The sequence below is a fragment of the Pholcus phalangioides genome, unplaced genomic scaffold (assembly GCF_987345545.1).
Source record: "Pholcus phalangioides strain wild (caught in Gottingen) unplaced genomic scaffold, Ppha-v1.0 ptg000010l_1, whole genome shotgun sequence".
NCBI classification, from domain to species: domain Eukaryota; kingdom Metazoa; phylum Arthropoda; class Arachnida; order Araneae; family Pholcidae; genus Pholcus; species Pholcus phalangioides.
The window spans coordinates 17,006,266-17,025,542 of NW_028301603.1; the positions used below are offsets into that span (position 1 = coordinate 17,006,266).

At 40.9% G+C, this 19,277-nt stretch overlaps 1 protein-coding gene across 1 annotated transcript in view; it reads left to right on the plus strand.

Annotated features, from left to right (window-relative positions):
• LOC149081012 (uncharacterized) overlaps positions 1 to 19,277 on the plus strand; it is a 58,848-nt gene that overhangs the window by 8,493 nt on the left and 31,078 nt on the right. The window contains exons 5-9 of the mRNA XM_089238283.1: positions 3,683 to 3,891; positions 4,959 to 5,144; positions 16,182 to 16,275; positions 16,375 to 16,467; positions 18,440 to 18,596. Coding sequence (XP_089094409.1) covers positions 3,683 to 3,891; positions 4,959 to 5,144; positions 16,182 to 16,275; positions 16,375 to 16,467; positions 18,440 to 18,596 — 739 coding nt within the window. The remainder of the gene's footprint in view (positions 1 to 3,682; positions 3,892 to 4,958; positions 5,145 to 16,181; positions 16,276 to 16,374; positions 16,468 to 18,439; positions 18,597 to 19,277) is intronic.

Consider the following 19,277-nt stretch of genomic DNA (forward strand, 5'->3'; position numbering starts at 1 on the left):
TGATTTATCTGGCTTGAAGTTTCCCGAAGGAGTTAAACTTGCTGACCCACATTTTTCCAAGCCAGGGAAAATACAACTTTTGATCGGAGCAAAAATATTTTTTGAGGCATTGAAGAGCGGACAGCTGTATCTCAGCAACGAAGTGTTGCTTCAGAATTCTGTATTTGGGTACATAGTCTCCGGGACAATTTCTCACTCGTCATCTCAGCAATGCTGTTTTCTCTCGAGAGAAGTTGAGGTGTTAGATCAATCCATTAGGAAGTTTTGGGAAATTGAATCTGTTGAGGAGAAGCTACCCCTGAAAAGCAAAGAAGAACTTTTTTGCGAGGATCATTTTGTAAAAACCCATCGTAGAAATGAAAGAGGGGAATATATAGTTGATCTTCCGATGAAGGAAAATGTTGAACCTGGGGAATCCATGCAATTAGCTGAGCAAAGGCTGAATTGGTTGTTGAAAAAATTGGATAAAAATCCCCAAATGTCTGTTCTTTACAAAAATTTTATGGCCGAGTATGAGGACTTGGGTCACATGCAGGAGATGATGGAGGGACATGAGGATATAAAATATGTTATGCCTCACCATGGAGTCTACAAACCTGATAGCAGTACCACTAAATTAAGAGTAGTTTTCGACGCATCAGCCCCTTCTACCAATGGATTATCACTTAACAACTGCTTGTTAAATGGGGGTGTGGTCCAAGAAGACATCTTTTCGATACTGCTAAGATTTAGAAGACATAAAATCGCTTTCACTGCCGATGTGAAAAAGATGTACAGGCAGATCTGGGTCAATCCTGATCATTGCAACTTACAATGCATCTTATGGAAAGAAAGTCCGTTAGATGAACCCAAACTGTATAAGTTACTTACAGTAACATATGGAACAAAATGTGCACCATATTTAGCCACTAGGGTGTTAAGGCAGTTAGCTTATGACGAACAGAAGAAATATCCTCTTGCTGCTTGCGCAACTCATACTGATTTTTATGTTGATGATATTCTAACTGGTTCTAACGACATAACAAGTGCCATTGAATTGCAGCAACAGCTGATTTCTATGTTAAAATGTGGAGGCATGGATTTACACAAGTGGTGCTCCAACGAAAATGCATTGTTGAACAATGTTCCTGTTCATGAACGAGAATATTGCTTTCAGGATCCTGAAAATGACACGGTGAAAACTTTGGGTTTAAGATGGAACCCTAAAGAAGATTTTTTTGGTTTCACTGTTGTACATCGATCAGACTTTATGGTGGAATGGACCAGGGTTTCTTCATGAGAGAACTATCGACTCCACAGATGGAGATTATCCTATTACATCCGATGCAGATTATCTCCGAGAGTTCAAGAAATATGCTGATGTGACTTTGACTCTAAATCTGAACGAAGTTTTCATGGATTCTTTATTTTGCATTACAAATGATTATGCTAAATTAATTCGCATTCTTAGTTTTGTTTTCAGGTTCATCCATAATTCGAGAAATCCACTTAATAAGCGAAATGGTCCTTTGTCACATCAGGAACTTCAAGGTAGTATGCAATATCTAGTTCGTTGCGCACAAGAAATAGAGTTTAAAGGTGACATATCCAATCTTAGAAAAGGGAAATTGGCAACAGACAAGATAAAAAACTTACTTCCATACTTAGACGAAAAGGATATTTTGCGAGTAGGTGGTCGTTTAAGGCACAGTCAAATAAGTGATAGTCAAAAACATCCGATCATATTACCATCAAAACATAAGCTCACTAGAATGATCATTGAGCATCATCATAAAAAATATTTACACATTGGTCCGCAAAATTTATTGTATTCTTTGAGGAGAGAATTTTGGCCATTACGTGGCAGAGATACGTGTCGTAAGGTTGTACATGACTGTATCACTTGTTTCAAGATAAAACCTGTAACAGTAGAACAACTCATGGGGGATTTACCTAAAGAAAGAGTCACTGTGAACTATCCCTTTAACTGCTCTGGTGTCGACTTTTGTGGACCGTTTCTGATAAAATATAAGGGCCAGAGAAAGGGGATCTACCACAAGGTGTATATTTGCATTTTTGTATGCATGGTCACGAAGGCCACTCATTTGGAAATAGTGTCTGATTTGACATCCGAAGCATTTATCTCTTGCTTGAAAAGATTTGTTGCCAGGAGAGGCAAACCTCAAAAAATGTTCAGCGATAATGCAAAAAAATTCGTAAGTGCTAATAAAACTCTGAAAAATTGGTATGCCGATATTGTGCAGAGTAATAACAATCTCGTCAACTATTTATCAGCAGAAGGTATTCAGTGGCAGTTTATACCTCCCAGAGCACCCAACTTTGGTGGTTTGTGGGAGGCCGGAGTAAAATCCTTTAAGCACCATTTGAAACGTGTAGTTGGGAATTCGAAACTAACATACGAAGAACTGTTAACTATTGTCAATCAAGTAGAGGGAATTTTAAATTCACGTCCGTTAACACCACTATCTAGTGATATAGATGATTTAGATATTCTTACGCCTGGTCATTTCCTCATTGGTCGCCCAGTCACTGCCATTGTAGAGCCATCACTGACTGATGTTAAGGAAAACAGATTGAATTTATGGCAACGTACATCTAAGTTGGTGCAAACAATCTGGAAGCATTGGCAAAACAATTATTTGAGCACTTTGCAACAACGAAATAAATGGAAAGGTTCCAAGCCCAACATCAATGTTGGAGATATGGTTGTCATGAAAGAAGAAAACCTCCCAAATTGTAAATGGATTTTGGGAAGAGTCGTGGAGGTTTTCCAGGGTAGGGATAATAAAGTGAGAATTACAAATGTAAAAACAATGAATGGGATCTTCAAAAGATCAATATGTAAAATCGCGTTGTTGCCATTAGAAGGGTTTAGATAGAAAAAAAAAAAAATCATTAGGTTTCCGCCTTGAAATTATAATTGTATAATATAGTACATTTGTGTATGTATATAGTGCATTTGTATTTTATATAATTAATTTTTGTTTCGCAAATATGATATTTGTACTACATCGAATTTTTTATATGTTAATTTTGTTTATGTATTCAAGTTTTTATATTGTCGTATTTATTGAAATTAATATTTCAATGCCGGGCGGCATGTTAGGCCGATACATCAAATTATGTGAGTTGGCGGCTATTTTGTACGCCAATTGTAGCGAGCGTTTTTCTGTGACTGTATTACGAAATAAGTCGTTAACCAGGAAAGGAGACGAGCAGTAGGCTCTCGCTTTAAAAATAAAGTTAGTACTATAGGAGTACGTGTTTAAGTTAAATTGTGTGATTGAATCTTATTAATGCACAGTAGTAGCATTTTTAGGTTACATTTTTAACTGAGCTATTGAATATATATAAATGATCATCATAAACCTCCGATGTATGGGAACTATATTTTGCGGCGAAGGAATACACTCTCTACCTTTCTCTCCACTGCAAAGTTAACCTGAAACAAACTATAGTAAGTTGTGCCGGAAGTGTGAGTATGTGTGCCTAACAGTCTGAGTGCGTATCTAGTGTTGTGTGCTGTGTATGATTTTTAGTGCTGCCATCTATATCTCAGAAGTGAAGTGAAGTGGAGAGAGAGAGAGAGAGAGAGTGTGTGTGTGTGTGTGTGTGTGTGTGTGCGCGCGCGTGCGTGCGTGTGTGTGAACAATTTAATTCTCAATATTCCTTCAATTTTCAGGACAATAATCTCCATATTCGTGACCCTGGCCACGATCGGAACTTTGTTGACCATCTACGAGCGCAACTTCTCGCACAAGCCGGACCTAATAGAACCACAGATAGACCTGGACATCAATGGCGTAAACAACTTGCATAACGATGGGAAAATGAATGAAGCTGGAAGTGGCGAAACCATGGCATCGGACATTGGGCACAATGAACACATGAGTATGAATTTACAATGCTAAGAAATAGACATCCTTGTGATAAGGGAGGGGGGGGGGAACTTCGACTTTTTCAGAGTCCTGAGAACCGTACGAGGCCTTCATCAGAAGAATAGCACCTGCAGGCTTTGACATTTTCTCAAACTCACATTAACGTAATGGCTATTGACTAATTACTTAATTACTCGATTTGAGCTAAATAGGCACAACGATGCACAATACACAATGCAGAACCATCTACTATACAGCACAATACGCAATGCACCATCATCGGCAATGTAGTGCCATACGCAATGCACCATCATCGGCAATGTAGTGCCATACGCAATGCACCATCATCGGCAATGTAGTACCATACGCAATGCACCACCATCGATAATACATCACACAATACGCAATGCAGAACCATCTGCTAAATGGCAAAATACGCAATGCACCACGATACACATTGCGCTACAACCATCAGCAATACTGCACAATACGCAATGCACTACCATTGGCAAAACATCACAATACACACAATGCATTTCGATACGCAATGCATCCCCATAATCAATACAGCACAATAGGCATTGCACCACAACCATCTCCAATCCAGCACAATACGTAATGTGCCACCATCGCCAATGCAGCATAATACGCGATGTATCATCATCGGCAATACAGCACACACACGTTATAGCACTGTTTGTAGTAATCTTCGGAGATCGGCATGATGCTCGCAAACAAAAAGTTGAAGATTACTGTTCCAAAAACAAAAAGCAGTAGAAACAAATAACAGCCACTCCCTGACCTACGGAACAATATACGTTCTGAACCAAAGCCGCTTGAAAGATAACTCTTAATGCAGCTTTGTTCTGAACATTGTGATTCGCGAGACGAAATCACGCCAATCCGCTGATTTGAGAGCAGAAAGCGAGTCTGGTTGAAACATTGCCGGATATCGCCAAGATCGCCAAAAACTTTTGGTTAAGAACTTAAAAACAATCGTAAGTCGGGGACTGGCTTTATTGAAGTACATACGTATTTGACTATAACAGTATTTCCACAATGTTTTGGTGTGTTTTGCAGGTAATGTTGGCCATCGTAAACTGATGCAGTTCCTGAAATGCTTCTGCGTCCTCACCAACGGTGCCAAGATACTCGACACCAGCAACAAAGGCGAATTCCGTTGCGTTCACGGGATACGGTTTCTCAGCATGTCGTGGGTCTTACTCGGCCATACTTTCGCATTCTCACTGAATACTGGATTGTCATGTAAGAGGCTTTGTTAAAAAAAACTTACCGTTGTCCAATTTTTTTTTTTTTTGCTATGTGGGGGAACAAGGCCGTCTCCACAGCACCGCGGGCCCTCTTCCGGGCAAATCGATATTCCGCAGCTTTTCCTATAACCTACATAAAAATCAAGGCCGTTTCACCATCCGCCATTAATGCGCAGAGCGACGTCAGTATTATCATTGTAGCCAATTACTGTTCTATATGCCAGTGTTTCTTAACCTTTTTCAGCTCATGGCCCCCCTATGGATCACATTTTTTTCTCGTGGCCCCCCTCTACCCTCATCCAAGAGTGAGTTCCAGGAGTCAAATTATATGGTAAAAAATGGTCTGTGTAAAATACGGGACGATCGAACGAACCTGCACGATAACTCGACCCTCCCAACACATCAACCGCTGCTCTGGCGGCCCTCCATACTTAGCTGAAAATAACAACTTACATATAAAAATCATAGTACCAGATCCCATATCCCCCTTCCTCCGTTATAGACATGAAGACCCGGGTCATGCCCACACAGACTCAAGGGTTAAGATGCCCCTGGTTCTATGGACGGATCTGATGGATTCTGAAAGTAGTAATATTTTTCAATCATGTGTTACATTTTTAAAGCTTTTCTCTTCACAGCTTTCTGACTTCCTTCACTACCTGTCGTGGATCACCTTACTTCTGATTTTCTCCCGTGGCCCCCTTAGAACATCCCAGGACCGCAAGGGGGCCATATGGCCCCAGGTTGAGAACCACTGCTCTAGAGTACTTTAAGAAATTCATTTTTAAAAATATTGTTGGTGCTGCTACCTACTTTCAAAATCAGAAGTGCCTTACGTGGTGATGACGAGAAGCTCAGGTATAAAAAACTAAATTCTTCATTCAGCTACGCTCCTTATAAACAAAGCTTATAAACTGACCTGAAAGATCAAAATTCCAGTTCAGTAATTTTTTTCAAGACCCAAGGATACATTCAAAACCAAGGAAAAAACATTCTCCACACCACCAAACGACAGGTAAGATCGCAAAAAGTGAATTTTTCCACACTGCACTTTATAGTAATGTGCTGCCATCTAATGTCAAATTTAAAAGTCACTCATGTGGTGATGATGAAGTTCAAAGTGAAAAAACTATATTCTTTATTCCGCTCAGTTCCTTATAAACAAAGCTCGTGAACTGAACTGGAAATTGAAACTAAAAGTTCGGTTATTTTATTTGTGCACAAGGAGACGTCCAAAACAAAGAGCCTCTTAATGAGCAGACGACAGAGAAGAAGTCGGTTCCCTACAAGCTAAGCTCACGAACAGAACTGGAAGTTTAAACTGCCAGTTCAGTAATTTTTTCAGGACACAAGGAGACGCCAAAAACAAGTAACCTGAAGAGAAGCAGACGAGATTATATTACTGGAGGGAGCATCCAGCCACCGCGACTGCAGCGACATCAAATGCAAGGAAATTACGGGACTCTCTGGAAACAAAGTTCCCGCCTGGCAATTTGCCCATAAAAATGTACAATTCGGTCTCTAAATATTGGGTTTTAAAGATTAAAAAAAAGGATAGAGAACTCATCTAAAGGTGAAAAAAGATTAAGTTATTTATTTCATTAATACTGGAATCATTTCTTTCATCAATTCTTGAATTTTCATTCATCAGTTCTGGAATTTTCCTTCATTATTGTTTGAATATTCTTCCATTAATTCTGGAATTTTATTTCCTTTATTATTATTTCTTTCATTACTTCTGAAATAACTGCTTTCATCAATTCTGGATTTATTTCTTTCGTTAATACTGGAATTATTTCTTTTATTGATTCTGAAATTATATCTCATGAATTCCGAAATTGTCTCTTTCATTAATTTTGGAATTATCTCTTTTTCATTAATTTTGGAATTATCTCTTTTTCATTAATGTTGGAGTTATCGCTTTCCTTCATTCTGGAATTATCTTTCCTTCATTCTGGAATTATCTTTCCTTCATTTTGGAATTATCTTTCATTAATTTTATTATTATCGCTTTCACATGAATTCTTTCACTAATTTTGGGATTATCACTTTTATCATTGCTGTAATTATCTCTTACATTAATTCTAGAATATTTTCTTCCATTAATGCTGACATTATCTTTCTTTAATGCTGAAATTATAACTTTCATTAATTTTGGAATTATCTCGTCCAAGCTGAAATTATTTTTTCATTTATTGTCTTAAACTCCTATTTATGCCATAAGAAAATAACAGGGGGGGAGGGGGGGGGACGTCGTGTTTGTTTTCACCGAGTCACGTGATGTTCCGACGAAAGATATTGGGGGACACAGTTCTCAGCACTGTCAAGGCGGATACCGCTCACGTCCTGCTCTCTCTAGAGCAGCGTTTCTCAATCTTTCAGTATTTGCGACCCAATTTTCAATCATAATTTTCATCGCCCCCCCCGCCCCCACAAGTGCAGTACAGGGGGGCAACCCCCCCCCCCCCATAAAATTTGTGGAACTTTCATATGGAATATTACATTCAAATAATTTGCTGAAAATTACTTTTATCAACTTATTTTAAACGAAAATAAAACAATCTTTCCTCTGAGAAAGTCACGAAAACACTGAACAATGTGGGATGTATGTCAACCCATTCACAACAATTAGAAAAATCATCCCTCCCAACAGGGAGCTCTGTATCCCCCCCGTTCCCTATCGCTATCGAATCTATCGTGAATGTGTATGTTATAATCTGCGTGTTAGCTGATCGAGACAAAAAAAACTGCAGTAAAGGACCCCTTTATTCGTGGGAGTTAACGACATTAGTTTTAGTTTCGGTTGGGGGGGGGGGGACTGCGGGAAGAGAAAAAAAGGAGTAAAGAAGAGAAGGGAGATGCTAAAGAAGGGGAAGAGTAGAAACTATGTTTGGGGATAATTTTGCCAAACAATTACAGTCCATACTTCTTTCAAATGATACTGTTGCCCGTCGAATTGGTGATATAGCTGAAGATGTACAGCATCAGCTTTTCGAGAAGTTACGTGACAAATTGTTTTCAATTCAGCTTGATGAGGCAATAGATAGCAATAAAGATGCTCATCTCATTGCTTATGTTCGATTTTGTGATGGTACGTCAGCAGTAGAAGAACTACTTTTCTGCAAACAAATAGAACTCAAAGCAACAGCACTCTCATTATTTGCTATCTTAAATGATTTTATAAACGACGCAAACATAGAGTGGAAAAATTGCGTTGGAATATGCACCGATGGTGCTCGTTCAATGTCTGGAAAATTTCAAAGTATACAAGCACTTGTGAAACAAAAATCCCCACAGTGTGTCTGGACACATTGCATGATCCATAGAGAAGCTTTAGCTTCCAAAGAAATGAGCCCTGGTCTTAATAACGTGCTAACAACGGTTGTGACTGTAGTAAATTATATAAAAATGAGACCCCTAAAATCAAGAATTTTTTCTGCACTTTGTAAAGATATGGGTGCAGTACATTCAGCGTTACTATTTTATTGCGAGTCGCGATGGTTATCACGTGGGAAATTTTTGCAACGTGTTTATGAATTAAGAGATGAAATCGCAATTTTTCTAGAAGAGGAAAACCGACCGGAAGCCGAGATGTTTCGAGATCGTTTATTTGTGATGAAATTGAGCTACTTGGTAGACATATTTGATAAATTAAATAAATTGAATCTTCAACTCCAAGGAGCAAATACACATATGTTGGATACAAGTGATAAAGTTAATGCTTTTTGTAGAAAATTAGAATTGTGGAGCAGAAATTTAAAGCAAAAAAAACTTAGAAATGTTTGCAAATGTGGATGAATGTGTTAAAACTTACAAAGCTGAAGAACAGCATGTGAAAGTGGTTTTTCTAACCACTGAAAATCATTTATCCATGCTGGCAAAGAATTTCAAAAAGTATTTTCTTGCTGACGACAACTTGGTAGTAAGTTACGAGTGGGTTAGGGATCCATTTCGAAATACTCCCCATGGTCTCTCAACTGCTGAAGAAGAAATCTTCATAGACTTCACGGCAAGTGGCGAAATAAAAAGACAATTTAGTAATAAATCACTCTTTGAATTTTGGGCAGGGGTAGATGATGAGTTTTCTGCACTGAAAGAAAGAGCATTTCGTATACTATTACCATTTCCAACATCCTACCTTTGCGAAACCGGATTTCCTGCAGTGGCTGCTTTGAAGACAAAATATAGATCTCAACTAAATATAGAAAAAGAACTCAGAGTGTTCATTTCTAATATTAAACCTTCCTTCGAAAAACTTTGCTCTTCAAGACAAGCACAAGGGAGTCACTAAAAATAATTGAACTTGTTTTTCATTTATATTGGTATTCTAATTATTAAATACATTGTGCAGTACTGATAAAGTCGTATTTGAAGTGTATTACATCAGTGTAAATGCGAATTTTATTTTTTATTATCTTATAATGCATTTTGTTTTGCTTTCCTTTCAGAGTAAAATAACCATTTTTTTAAATAATACATATTTCTTTCGATATGCTAGCGCCCCCCTTTCAGTACTATCGCGCCCTCCCCCCCAGGGGGGCGCGCCCCACAGGTTGAGAATCACTGCTATATGCCGTTTTTTTTAACGATTAGACGCCACTCTGAGCAGAAAGCTTGTTTTTGCAACCTCGGTGAGCCAACACCCTCTTCTTTAGGGGGCGTTGGATGAGCCCACCAAGGTATATTTAATCGCACTAACCACTCTATAGCTTGAAAAATACCAGCTGATTAATTTACATACTTGCAACCCCAAAAAATTATATTAGCAAATCTCACTGTCGTCTGACCCCCGAGTAGTGCTACCACCCTCTATGGATAAGAGACAACCCGATAGGATCTTATCTATTGATCTTAGTTACAGGGGGGGTGTTGGTCGTGATTACGGTGAATTTTTTCTTATCGGTGAATTGTTGCCGGTAAATTGTTTGCTCTGCGAGTTTTCCTAGCAGTGAATTTTCCGTGAATCACCCGGATGTAATATTCCATCGGAGAGAAGAGATGGATTTTGATTCTAAATAATAAATCTCATACCTTTCGGGTTGTTATGCCATGTTCCAAACTGCTTCGTAGCAGACGTTTCGTCCACTATTGCGATGGACATCTTCAGAGCTATTGAAAGCCGACGTAGTTGAACCCAAAATTGTAAAAAAACCACGGATGGGTTCAACTACGTCGGCTTTCAATTGTATTATCTAACCCAAAAGGTAATTCATTTCTATCTTCAGAGCTGTTTTTTGGTGAGCGAGGAGACGAAATACCTCCTACGGTAACCGTCGTCGACTGACGCTTTCGCTGGAGACCCGGAAGGATCAACTTGTGGCGATGCTGTCGGCAAGAGTGTGTAGGTGTTGGTTTCGAATAGCATAAATCTGCCAACACCTCGTTATGTGTGCGCGCCTTTTCTTGGCCTCTCTTCCGCTGTTTGGGAGAGAAGGCTTTGGTTTCTTGCAGAGTAGAAATGTCTTTTAACTGTGTGTCCGTGTATTATTATTTCGTATATATGTGTTAACGTGCCGTGTGTTTCTTCTAATTAATAAACCGTATATTTAACCGTATCTAGAATTGAACAGTCTTAGTGGAGTCAAATAAAATTTAACTATGGATAAATAGCTACTTCAATTTAAATGTCATTATCACCTCCGGCAACTACATATGGTGTCCACAAACTGGTGACTCAGGACTATCGGATATTACCTTCTGAAACCACTGTTCCAGTTCAGCCTCGTACGTTACAACGAATCATGAATACCTCTCTGCAACGTGGATTTTAATTTCAGTTTCGTGGTGAGTGAATATTTCTCTCTTTCGTGGGACTATTGCCGTCTTCATTCTTTCGCTATGGCAAATCCGCAAGCAACTGCTAGTCAGACTGAACTTTCCCTTTCGGGAACCGAAGTCTCACGTGTTTCATTCCGTGCGCCTCCATTTTGGGAAGCCGACGTTGATTTATGGTTCCTTCAAGTGGAATCCCAGTTTATCACGGCAGGCATTACCGCGGATAAGACGAAGTTTCATTCGGTGATTTCCGTTCTCGACACAAAAATCTTGTCTTACGTGAGTGATTTAGTACGTAATCCTCCCTCACACGATTTATATGAGACTCTAAAGAAACGTATTCTTTCTCGATTTGCTCAATCTGAAACTGCTCGCTTGAAATCTCTTTTTCATGAGTGCGAGCTAGGCGACAAAAAACCGTCCCAGCTACTTTGTGAGATGCGAAACTTGTCGAATAACACAATCAGTGATGATGTTTTGAGCACATTATGGCAGCAAAGATTACCCGTCAGTGTTCAACAAATTTTGTCGATTTGTCGGGATCCTCTTGACTCTTTAGCTCAGATAGCTGATCGCATATTAGAAGCTTCGAGTTTCAACGCTGTCGTTTCTCAGGTGTCTCAACCTCCTCTGCCTTCTTCAGAGTTGCATGAGCTTAAAAAAGAAATTGCATCGCTCGCTACACGAGTCGAAGAGCTCTCTCGTTCTCGAAACCAATACAGAGGTCGGTCGCGAAACAATTCGAAAACTCGTGAGCGGAAAAAATCTTCAGATCGCTCCGATCGACGCAAATTGTGCTGGTATCATGCTCGATATGGTGAAAAAGCACATCGTTGCATTTCACCTTGCCAACACTCGGAAAACTAGTGGGCAATCCTGTTACAGCGGCGGCCGGAGATTGCCACTTTCAAAGTCGCTTATTCATTTGTGATAGAAAATCGAAAATTCGTTTTCTTGTTGACAGTGGTGCAGCTGTGAGCTGTTTTCCTAAATCACTTGCCAAAGCTTCCAAGCCTGACGACCTTTCGTTATATGCGGCTAATGGCACTAAAATTCACACATATGGAACTAAGCATTTTGAACTTGATCTCGGACTGAGGAGAATATTCTCATTCAATTTCTTAGTGGCCGACGTCACAAGTCCTATTTTGGGTGCCGATTTCTTGGAGAGATTCGGTTTACTTGTTGATGTCAAGAATCGCCGGTTGGTTGATAATTTGACAACTCTATACTCTCTTGGTGTCGTTACCACTGGTCCTTCTCTCGGTCTAACTACAGTTTCTGGTGCCACTACATACCATAAAATTTTGACCAAGTTCCCAAATCTCACTGGTTCGGTCTTAAATTCTCAACCCAAACCACATGCCATTATCCACTTCATCGAAACATCAGGGCCTCCCGTCTTCGCAAAGGCTAGACGTCTTTCTCCTGAAAAACTTTTTGCCGTCAAGAAAGAATTTAACTTACTTTTGAAGCAAGGCATCATTCGTCCTAGCAAAAGCCCTTGGGCTAGTCCTATCCACCTAGTCCCAAAAAAGACAGGTGGTTGGCGCATATGTGGTGATTTTCGTCGGTTGAATGCCGTAACTACTCCTGATCGTTATCCTATTCCCAATATTCAAGACTTTTCTTTCGGTCTGGCTGGAAAAAGAATATTTTCTAAACTCGATCTTGTAAAGGCATACCACCAGATTCCTGTGAAAGAAAGTGATATTCCCAAGACGGCTGTGATTACACCGCACGGTCTCTTTGAGTATGTTTTCATGACCTTTGGGCTCAGGAACGCCGCACAAACATTTCAACGATTCGTTGACAGCATCCTCTCGGATCTCGACTTCTGCTATGTTTACTTAGACGACATTCTTGTTGCGTCAGCTGATGAGAAGTCGCATGAACAAGATCTCGATGTGTTGTTCAAGAGACTAAGCGAATACGGTTTAGTTCTCAATCCTGACAAATGCCAATTTGGACTCAAAGAAATTCAGTTTTTAGGTCATCTTGTGTCAGAAAAGGGCATTTCCCCGTTGCCGGATCGTGTTACCGCACTTTTGGACTATCCATTGCCCAACACAATCGATGAGCTGCGACGTTTTCTGGCACTAATAAATTTTTATCATCGTTTCATGAAAAACGCTGCCTCTACGCAAGCATGTTTGCATGATCTAGTTAAAGGCAAACAAAAACGGGATAAAACAAAAATCGTCTGGTCTGAGGAAGCAAAATCTGCATTCGAGTCATGCAAGGAAATGATTTCCAATGCTGCTCTATTGGCTCATCCTATTTCAAGTGCGCATCTCCTTCTAGCTGTCGACGCGTCTGATTTCGCGATTGGCGGAGTTTTGAATCAAGCAGTTAATGATCAAACTCAGCCATTAGGATTCTTCTCGCGTAAGCTAACTTCAGCTGAACGCAGATACAGTGCGTACGATCGAGAATTGCTAGCGATATATTCAGCAATTAAATATTTTCGACATATGCTGGAGGGATCTGACTTCGAAATTCTCACAGACCACAAACCATTGGTCTATGCATTTTCCCAAAAAAGTGAAAAATGTTCACCTAGGCAGATTCGTCATCTAGAATTCATTAGTCAATTTTCAACCCGTATCAAGCACATTTCAGGCGATCGAAATGCAGTAGCCGATGCATTTTCAAGAATATCGGAAATTGAAATACCTCCTAGTATCGATTTCGCCGAGATGGCTCGCGCTCAGGATGAGGAAGAATTGCGATTACTTCGTGAAATGGACTCAGGTCTCGAGTTAAAACCAATGACTTTCGGTTCTCCTGAAGTCACTCTACAGTGTGATGTTTCCACTGGTTCAATTAGACCTTACGTACCGTCAACGTTTCGCCGCGCTATTTTTGATGCAGTGCGCAACCTCTCCCACCCTGGTGCCAAAGCTACTACTGAAATGGTTCGCAGACGATTCATCTGGAAATTTTTAGAAAGGGACTGCAAAGAGTGGTGCAAAACTTGCATCCATTGCCAGCGATCCAAAGTTGGTCGTCACACACATTCTCCTATTGGTGCATTCGGATTACCTTCCGCAAGGTTCTCGCATGTCCATATTGACATCGTGGGTCCACTTCCACCAAGTAAAGGAAATCGCTACGTTGTGACTTGCAGTGACCGATTCACCAGATGGCCGGAAGCTATTCCTGTACCCGATCAGACTGCTGAAACTGTGGCATTCGCTTTCCTGTCGAATTGGATCTCCCGTTTTGGCGTTCCAGAACGCATTACTACGGACAGGGGTTCTCAGTTTGAATCTGAACTCTTCCGATCTCTTGCGAAGTTGCTGGGTGTGGACAGGGTGCGTACTACCGCTTACCACCCACAAAGCAATGGAGCCATCGAGAGATTCCACAGGGACTTGAAAGCTGCCATCATGTGTCACGCCACTGAAAGATGGGTTGACGTTCTTCCTACCATTCTACTCGGGATACGCTCAAGTTTCAAACCTGATTTTGGTGCTACGCCGGCGGACATGGTCTACGGAACATCTCTGAGGTTACCAGGAGACTTCTTCAAAGATTCCGGTAAGCACACCTCAAAATCTGATTATGTCACGAACTTGCGTATGACTATGTCAAAGCTTCGTCCTTCGCCTTTGTCCAATCATTCCTCAAAAAACATTTTTGTGCACAAGGACTTGGCCAGATCCACACACGTTTTTGTGAGGGTTGACACTGTAAGGCGTTCGCTACAGCAGCCTTACCAAGGACCTTATGAAGTTTTGAATAGGACTGATAAATTTTTTACTTTGCGTATCAATAATGAATCTAAGTGTATTTCTATTGATCGTTTAAAACCTGCATTTTTGTTTAATTCTCTCGAATGCAAAGAATCTAATGTTCGCAAATCATCTATATGTAATGCCCCAGCCTCGCCACAGGGCTTCGTCACGAGGTTCGGACGGAAAGTCCGTTTTGTAACACCTTATCAAGCTTAACGTCCTTCGGACTCGTGGGGGAGTACTGTGGCGATGCTGTCGGCAAGAGTGTGTAGGTGTTGGTTTCGAATAGCATAAATCTGCCAACACCTCGTTATGTGTGCGCGCCTTTTCTTGGCCTCTCTTCCGCTGTTTGGGAGAGAAGGCTTTGGTTTCTTGCAGAGTAGAAATGTCTTTTAACTGTGTGTCCGTGTATTATTATTTCGTATATATGTGTTAACGTGCCGTGTGTTTCTTCTAATTAATAAACCGTATATTTAACCGTATCTAGAATTGAACAGTCTTAGTGGAGTCAAATAAAATTTAACTATGGATAAATAGCTACTTCAATTTAAATGTCATTATCACCTCCGGCAACTACATATGGTGTCCACAAACTTCTTCGTTGTGACGTCGAGCAAGTGACGCGTAAATGTTGATGGCAACTTCTGATTGTGTAAGTGGGGATCGGAGTCTTAAAATGTGAAAAGGGGGGGGGGGGTCCAAATTCGGAAGAGTTGATTTTCTAACCGTCCTGATCTTGGTATTTCGGATTGCCGGGTGTCACATCTTGCTCACGTGCAGCCCTTCTTCCTTCCTGTTGAAATTATCCCTGTGCTTAACGATCTCAATAGCTTCGCGGTTTAGTCGGGACAGTGATGGTAACCTCTTCCAGCGAAATTTCCCTCAAAAAAATTTCCCCTTTGACTAAATTTTTCCCCCCCACACATTCAGAAAAATGTGCTGCCATCTAGCGGGGAAAATACGTAATCAAGTATTTTACAATAGAAATGTATTGCACTGCATTAATTTTTTATTTTTTGCAAAAATTCTTTTGTTTAATGAACTCTCAAAATTTCCCACAAATGCTAAGAAATTTCCCACTTGGGCAAATTTTTCCCACGAATATGGGATATTTTCCACGAGTTACTATCACTGAGTCGGGAGTAGAAGTGGGTTTCTGAAGATATCTTCATTCCCCCAACTCCAATCCTCACTCACCCAATCAGAAGTCGCCACGTGCCATCAACATCTACACGTCACTTGCTCGGCGTCACAACGACGAAGTTGATCCTTCCGGGTCTCCAGCGAAAGCGTCAGTCGACAACGGTTACCGTAGGAGGTCTTTTCGTCTCCTCGCTCACCAAAAAACAGCTCTGAAGATGTCCACCGCAGTAGTGGACGAAACGTCTGCTACGAAAGCAGTCTGGAATACGGCATTACAGCCCGAAAGGTATGAAATTTGTTATAAACTCCGGCCTTGTGAGAAAGCCTACCTTCTCTTTTCAAAATAACTAATACTATATATTTCTTCAATGCAGTGGGATTACCCGAAAGCCTGTACATAGCTGACACCGCCGCTTTCCAAGTTGTCACGCACGGAGTGTTTGCTGTCGACTCGTTCTTCTTGTTGAGGTTAGAATTATATCAGTGATTAGAATATACATACATGAGTTATACTGGTTCAAATATTAAATGAATTGCATTTCTTCGCATGTGTGTGTACAACCGAAGTGGTTTCTTGTTGACGTTCCTGTTCCTACGTGAAGCCGACAAGAGAGATGGCCAAATAGCTTGGGGACTGTACTACTTCCATCGCTACTGGCGGTGAGTATCTTGCTTCATTAAATGCCATGTTGCGTGTGTGAGCATACAGGGTGTCCCGCACCCATCCTCTAACTTCCAATTAGGCAGTTGCTGCCCGACGCCAACACAAAAAATTCCATGTTTTTAACTGCAATGTTAGATGAAATATTGTAATTCAAAAACCAGAGAAAAGTTGGGAGGTAACAGCAAAAACTAACGTACAACGCTCAATTATAATAATAATTAATATATTAACGCTCAAACAATTACATAATAACGCTCACTATAACCTCCCTCATTTATGCTTCCCTTGATCAACTTATCTTCGATTTTCGAACATCTCTGCGAATATTGCAGTTAAAATCATAGGATATCTTTTGTTGGACTCAGAAAAGACAGGGACACGACTTTTTAAGTGGAAGTTAAAGGACGGGGGAAGAGACCGTAAAAACAAATGTGATTTTTATTTTGTGACGCACTGTATTTGCACTCTGGAAATTGATGCAGGGGAATTTTTAACACATTTTGAGCATTTTTTTTTTAAATTGAAACCATACCTCTACGACAAACCATTTATGAGACCGCTTTAGCACTTACAAGACAATCTGTATGTTATCATGTAAATGTTGTGCGTGTTGGCAGGGCCGCAACTAGAAAGAAAAATTTGTTCTGCCGCCCCGTTGCCGGTATCCATTTTGCTGCCTTCCGATCCGTAATTTTTAATTGGAAAACGATAAGCTAAGCTCGCTTCCCAGAGCCAGGGGCATCAGACCCTGCTCCTCCCTTAGTTGCAGACCTGCGCGTTGGCTACGAAAATGCGAGATGAATGAGCAAACGCGCTCTTCAACATTTTCACTACCAATTTTTTAACATGCACGGGTCATATAATATGTGAACCGAGAACGATCAGGCTGTCGCTTGTGCGATGAAAGCCCATTGCACCGGAAGGCGTGGCCATGCTGGAGAAAATCCAACCGTCGCGTCGTGGACAAAAGAATTTGCACACTGTTTGGGAAGATTTTACAGTTTCTTGAAAGATAGCCGCTGTGTGGTCGTGTGGGCATCGTGTTGGACTCCTAGCCCTGGTTCGAACCATATGGGTGGCGCAGTGATGGTCAGATGAAGTTCGTTTTTTGCGGCTTATCAACTTCAAGGCGCGAATGCGAGCCTGTCTCCCATTAAGCCAGAAGAAGCCTCTCCACAGAGAGCAAGCAGACCTTCAGCATGATACTACACATAACATGAAAATTAACGCATTCCAAGTTCACTTCAAAATATGGAACACAGATGACAGCACCAGTAAAAACACGAAACACAGCTCTGATGAGATAAATAAGTTGAGTGTCGTAAATACACTCATATCACATGCTCCGGCATGAACCGATTCGTTAGAAATTCCTCAGAGGAATGTGTACGAGGTGCATGTAAGGTCAAATAGTAGTAGTAGTAGTTCTTTAACACTCAGATATTTCTTCTCAAAGTAGATTCTAATATCGATATACTGACTAATATATCTCCTCCACCCTCCATTGGGACTTGAACCTATCTTTCTCTCCGGTTCCCACTTATGACACTCGCACTTCTGACACTGAAGGGTTTTCCATCTTCTCTCTCTTTCCTACCCTCACAGTGTCAAAATATACCCCATACTTCCTATCTGAGCAGTCTTCAGTTGTCTTGGCAGTTAAAGCAAGGGTGTTCAACCTTTACGAAAGTGTGGGCTACAACATTGGTGTGAAAACGTGTCGCGGGCCACTCAAGTGATCTCTGAATATGCTGCAGGTCCCTTAAGTGATCTGAAATGTTCCGCTTATTTCATCAAAGCTATGTGAAGTCATGGGTCACATCAGATGACTTCAAAAGCCCTATTTGGTTCGCGGACCATGGATTGAGCATACGTGTGTTGAAAGGTTAATGTTTCAATGTTTCTGTAAGGAGAAACGTCGAGTCGATACTTACTGAAGATGAATCTCTCTCTCTCTTTCTTACATAGATTGACTCCAGTCTACGCCGTCGTACTGGGATTCAATTACGCCTTGACGAAGTATGTCGCAGACGGACCGTTATGGCCCTCGAATGGCAACGAAGCACTTTGCAGCGAGTCCTGGTGGTGGAACATGTTATACATCAACAATTTCACCAATAAGCCGGTGAGTACTGGATATTCTCGTTCGAACGAAGTTTGATTATGTATTGAAATCTTTTTAAAAAAAATTTGATACGTAATACAGCACATTACGCATTACTCCACAACCATCCGCAATGTAGCACCATCGGTAACACAGCATAATGCGCCATGCAGAGCCACCTGCTATACAGCACAACACGCAATACACCACGATACGCATTGCACACAACCATCGCAATGCAGAACAATACGCATTGCACACAACCATCGCAATGCAGAACAATACGCATTGCACACAACCATCGCAATGCAGAACAATACGCACTGCACAATAATTATCTGCTATACAGCACAATACGCAGTGCGTTTACATTAGCGTCCGGTTCATGCAAAGTAAGCATTCGCGATTGGTTGTTCAGTAATATATGCGTATTTGTGAGCGACTTCTCAGCTGTTTGAGCTCGGCCCGTACGGAATCGGTTTTTTTCAACGAACACAAAGGAAAGGAAGGAAACACAAAGGAAGTTTGTGTACCCACGTGCGGACTAGAATCGCTGCAGGGGGGGGGGGGGTCGTACGTTGGAAGATCGGCGCGCTAATGTATACGTTCCTCAATGCACCACAATACGCACTGCACAACCATCCACAAATTACGGAAATATGCATTGTACCACGAACAACTGAATCGAACAAAATTAGATTG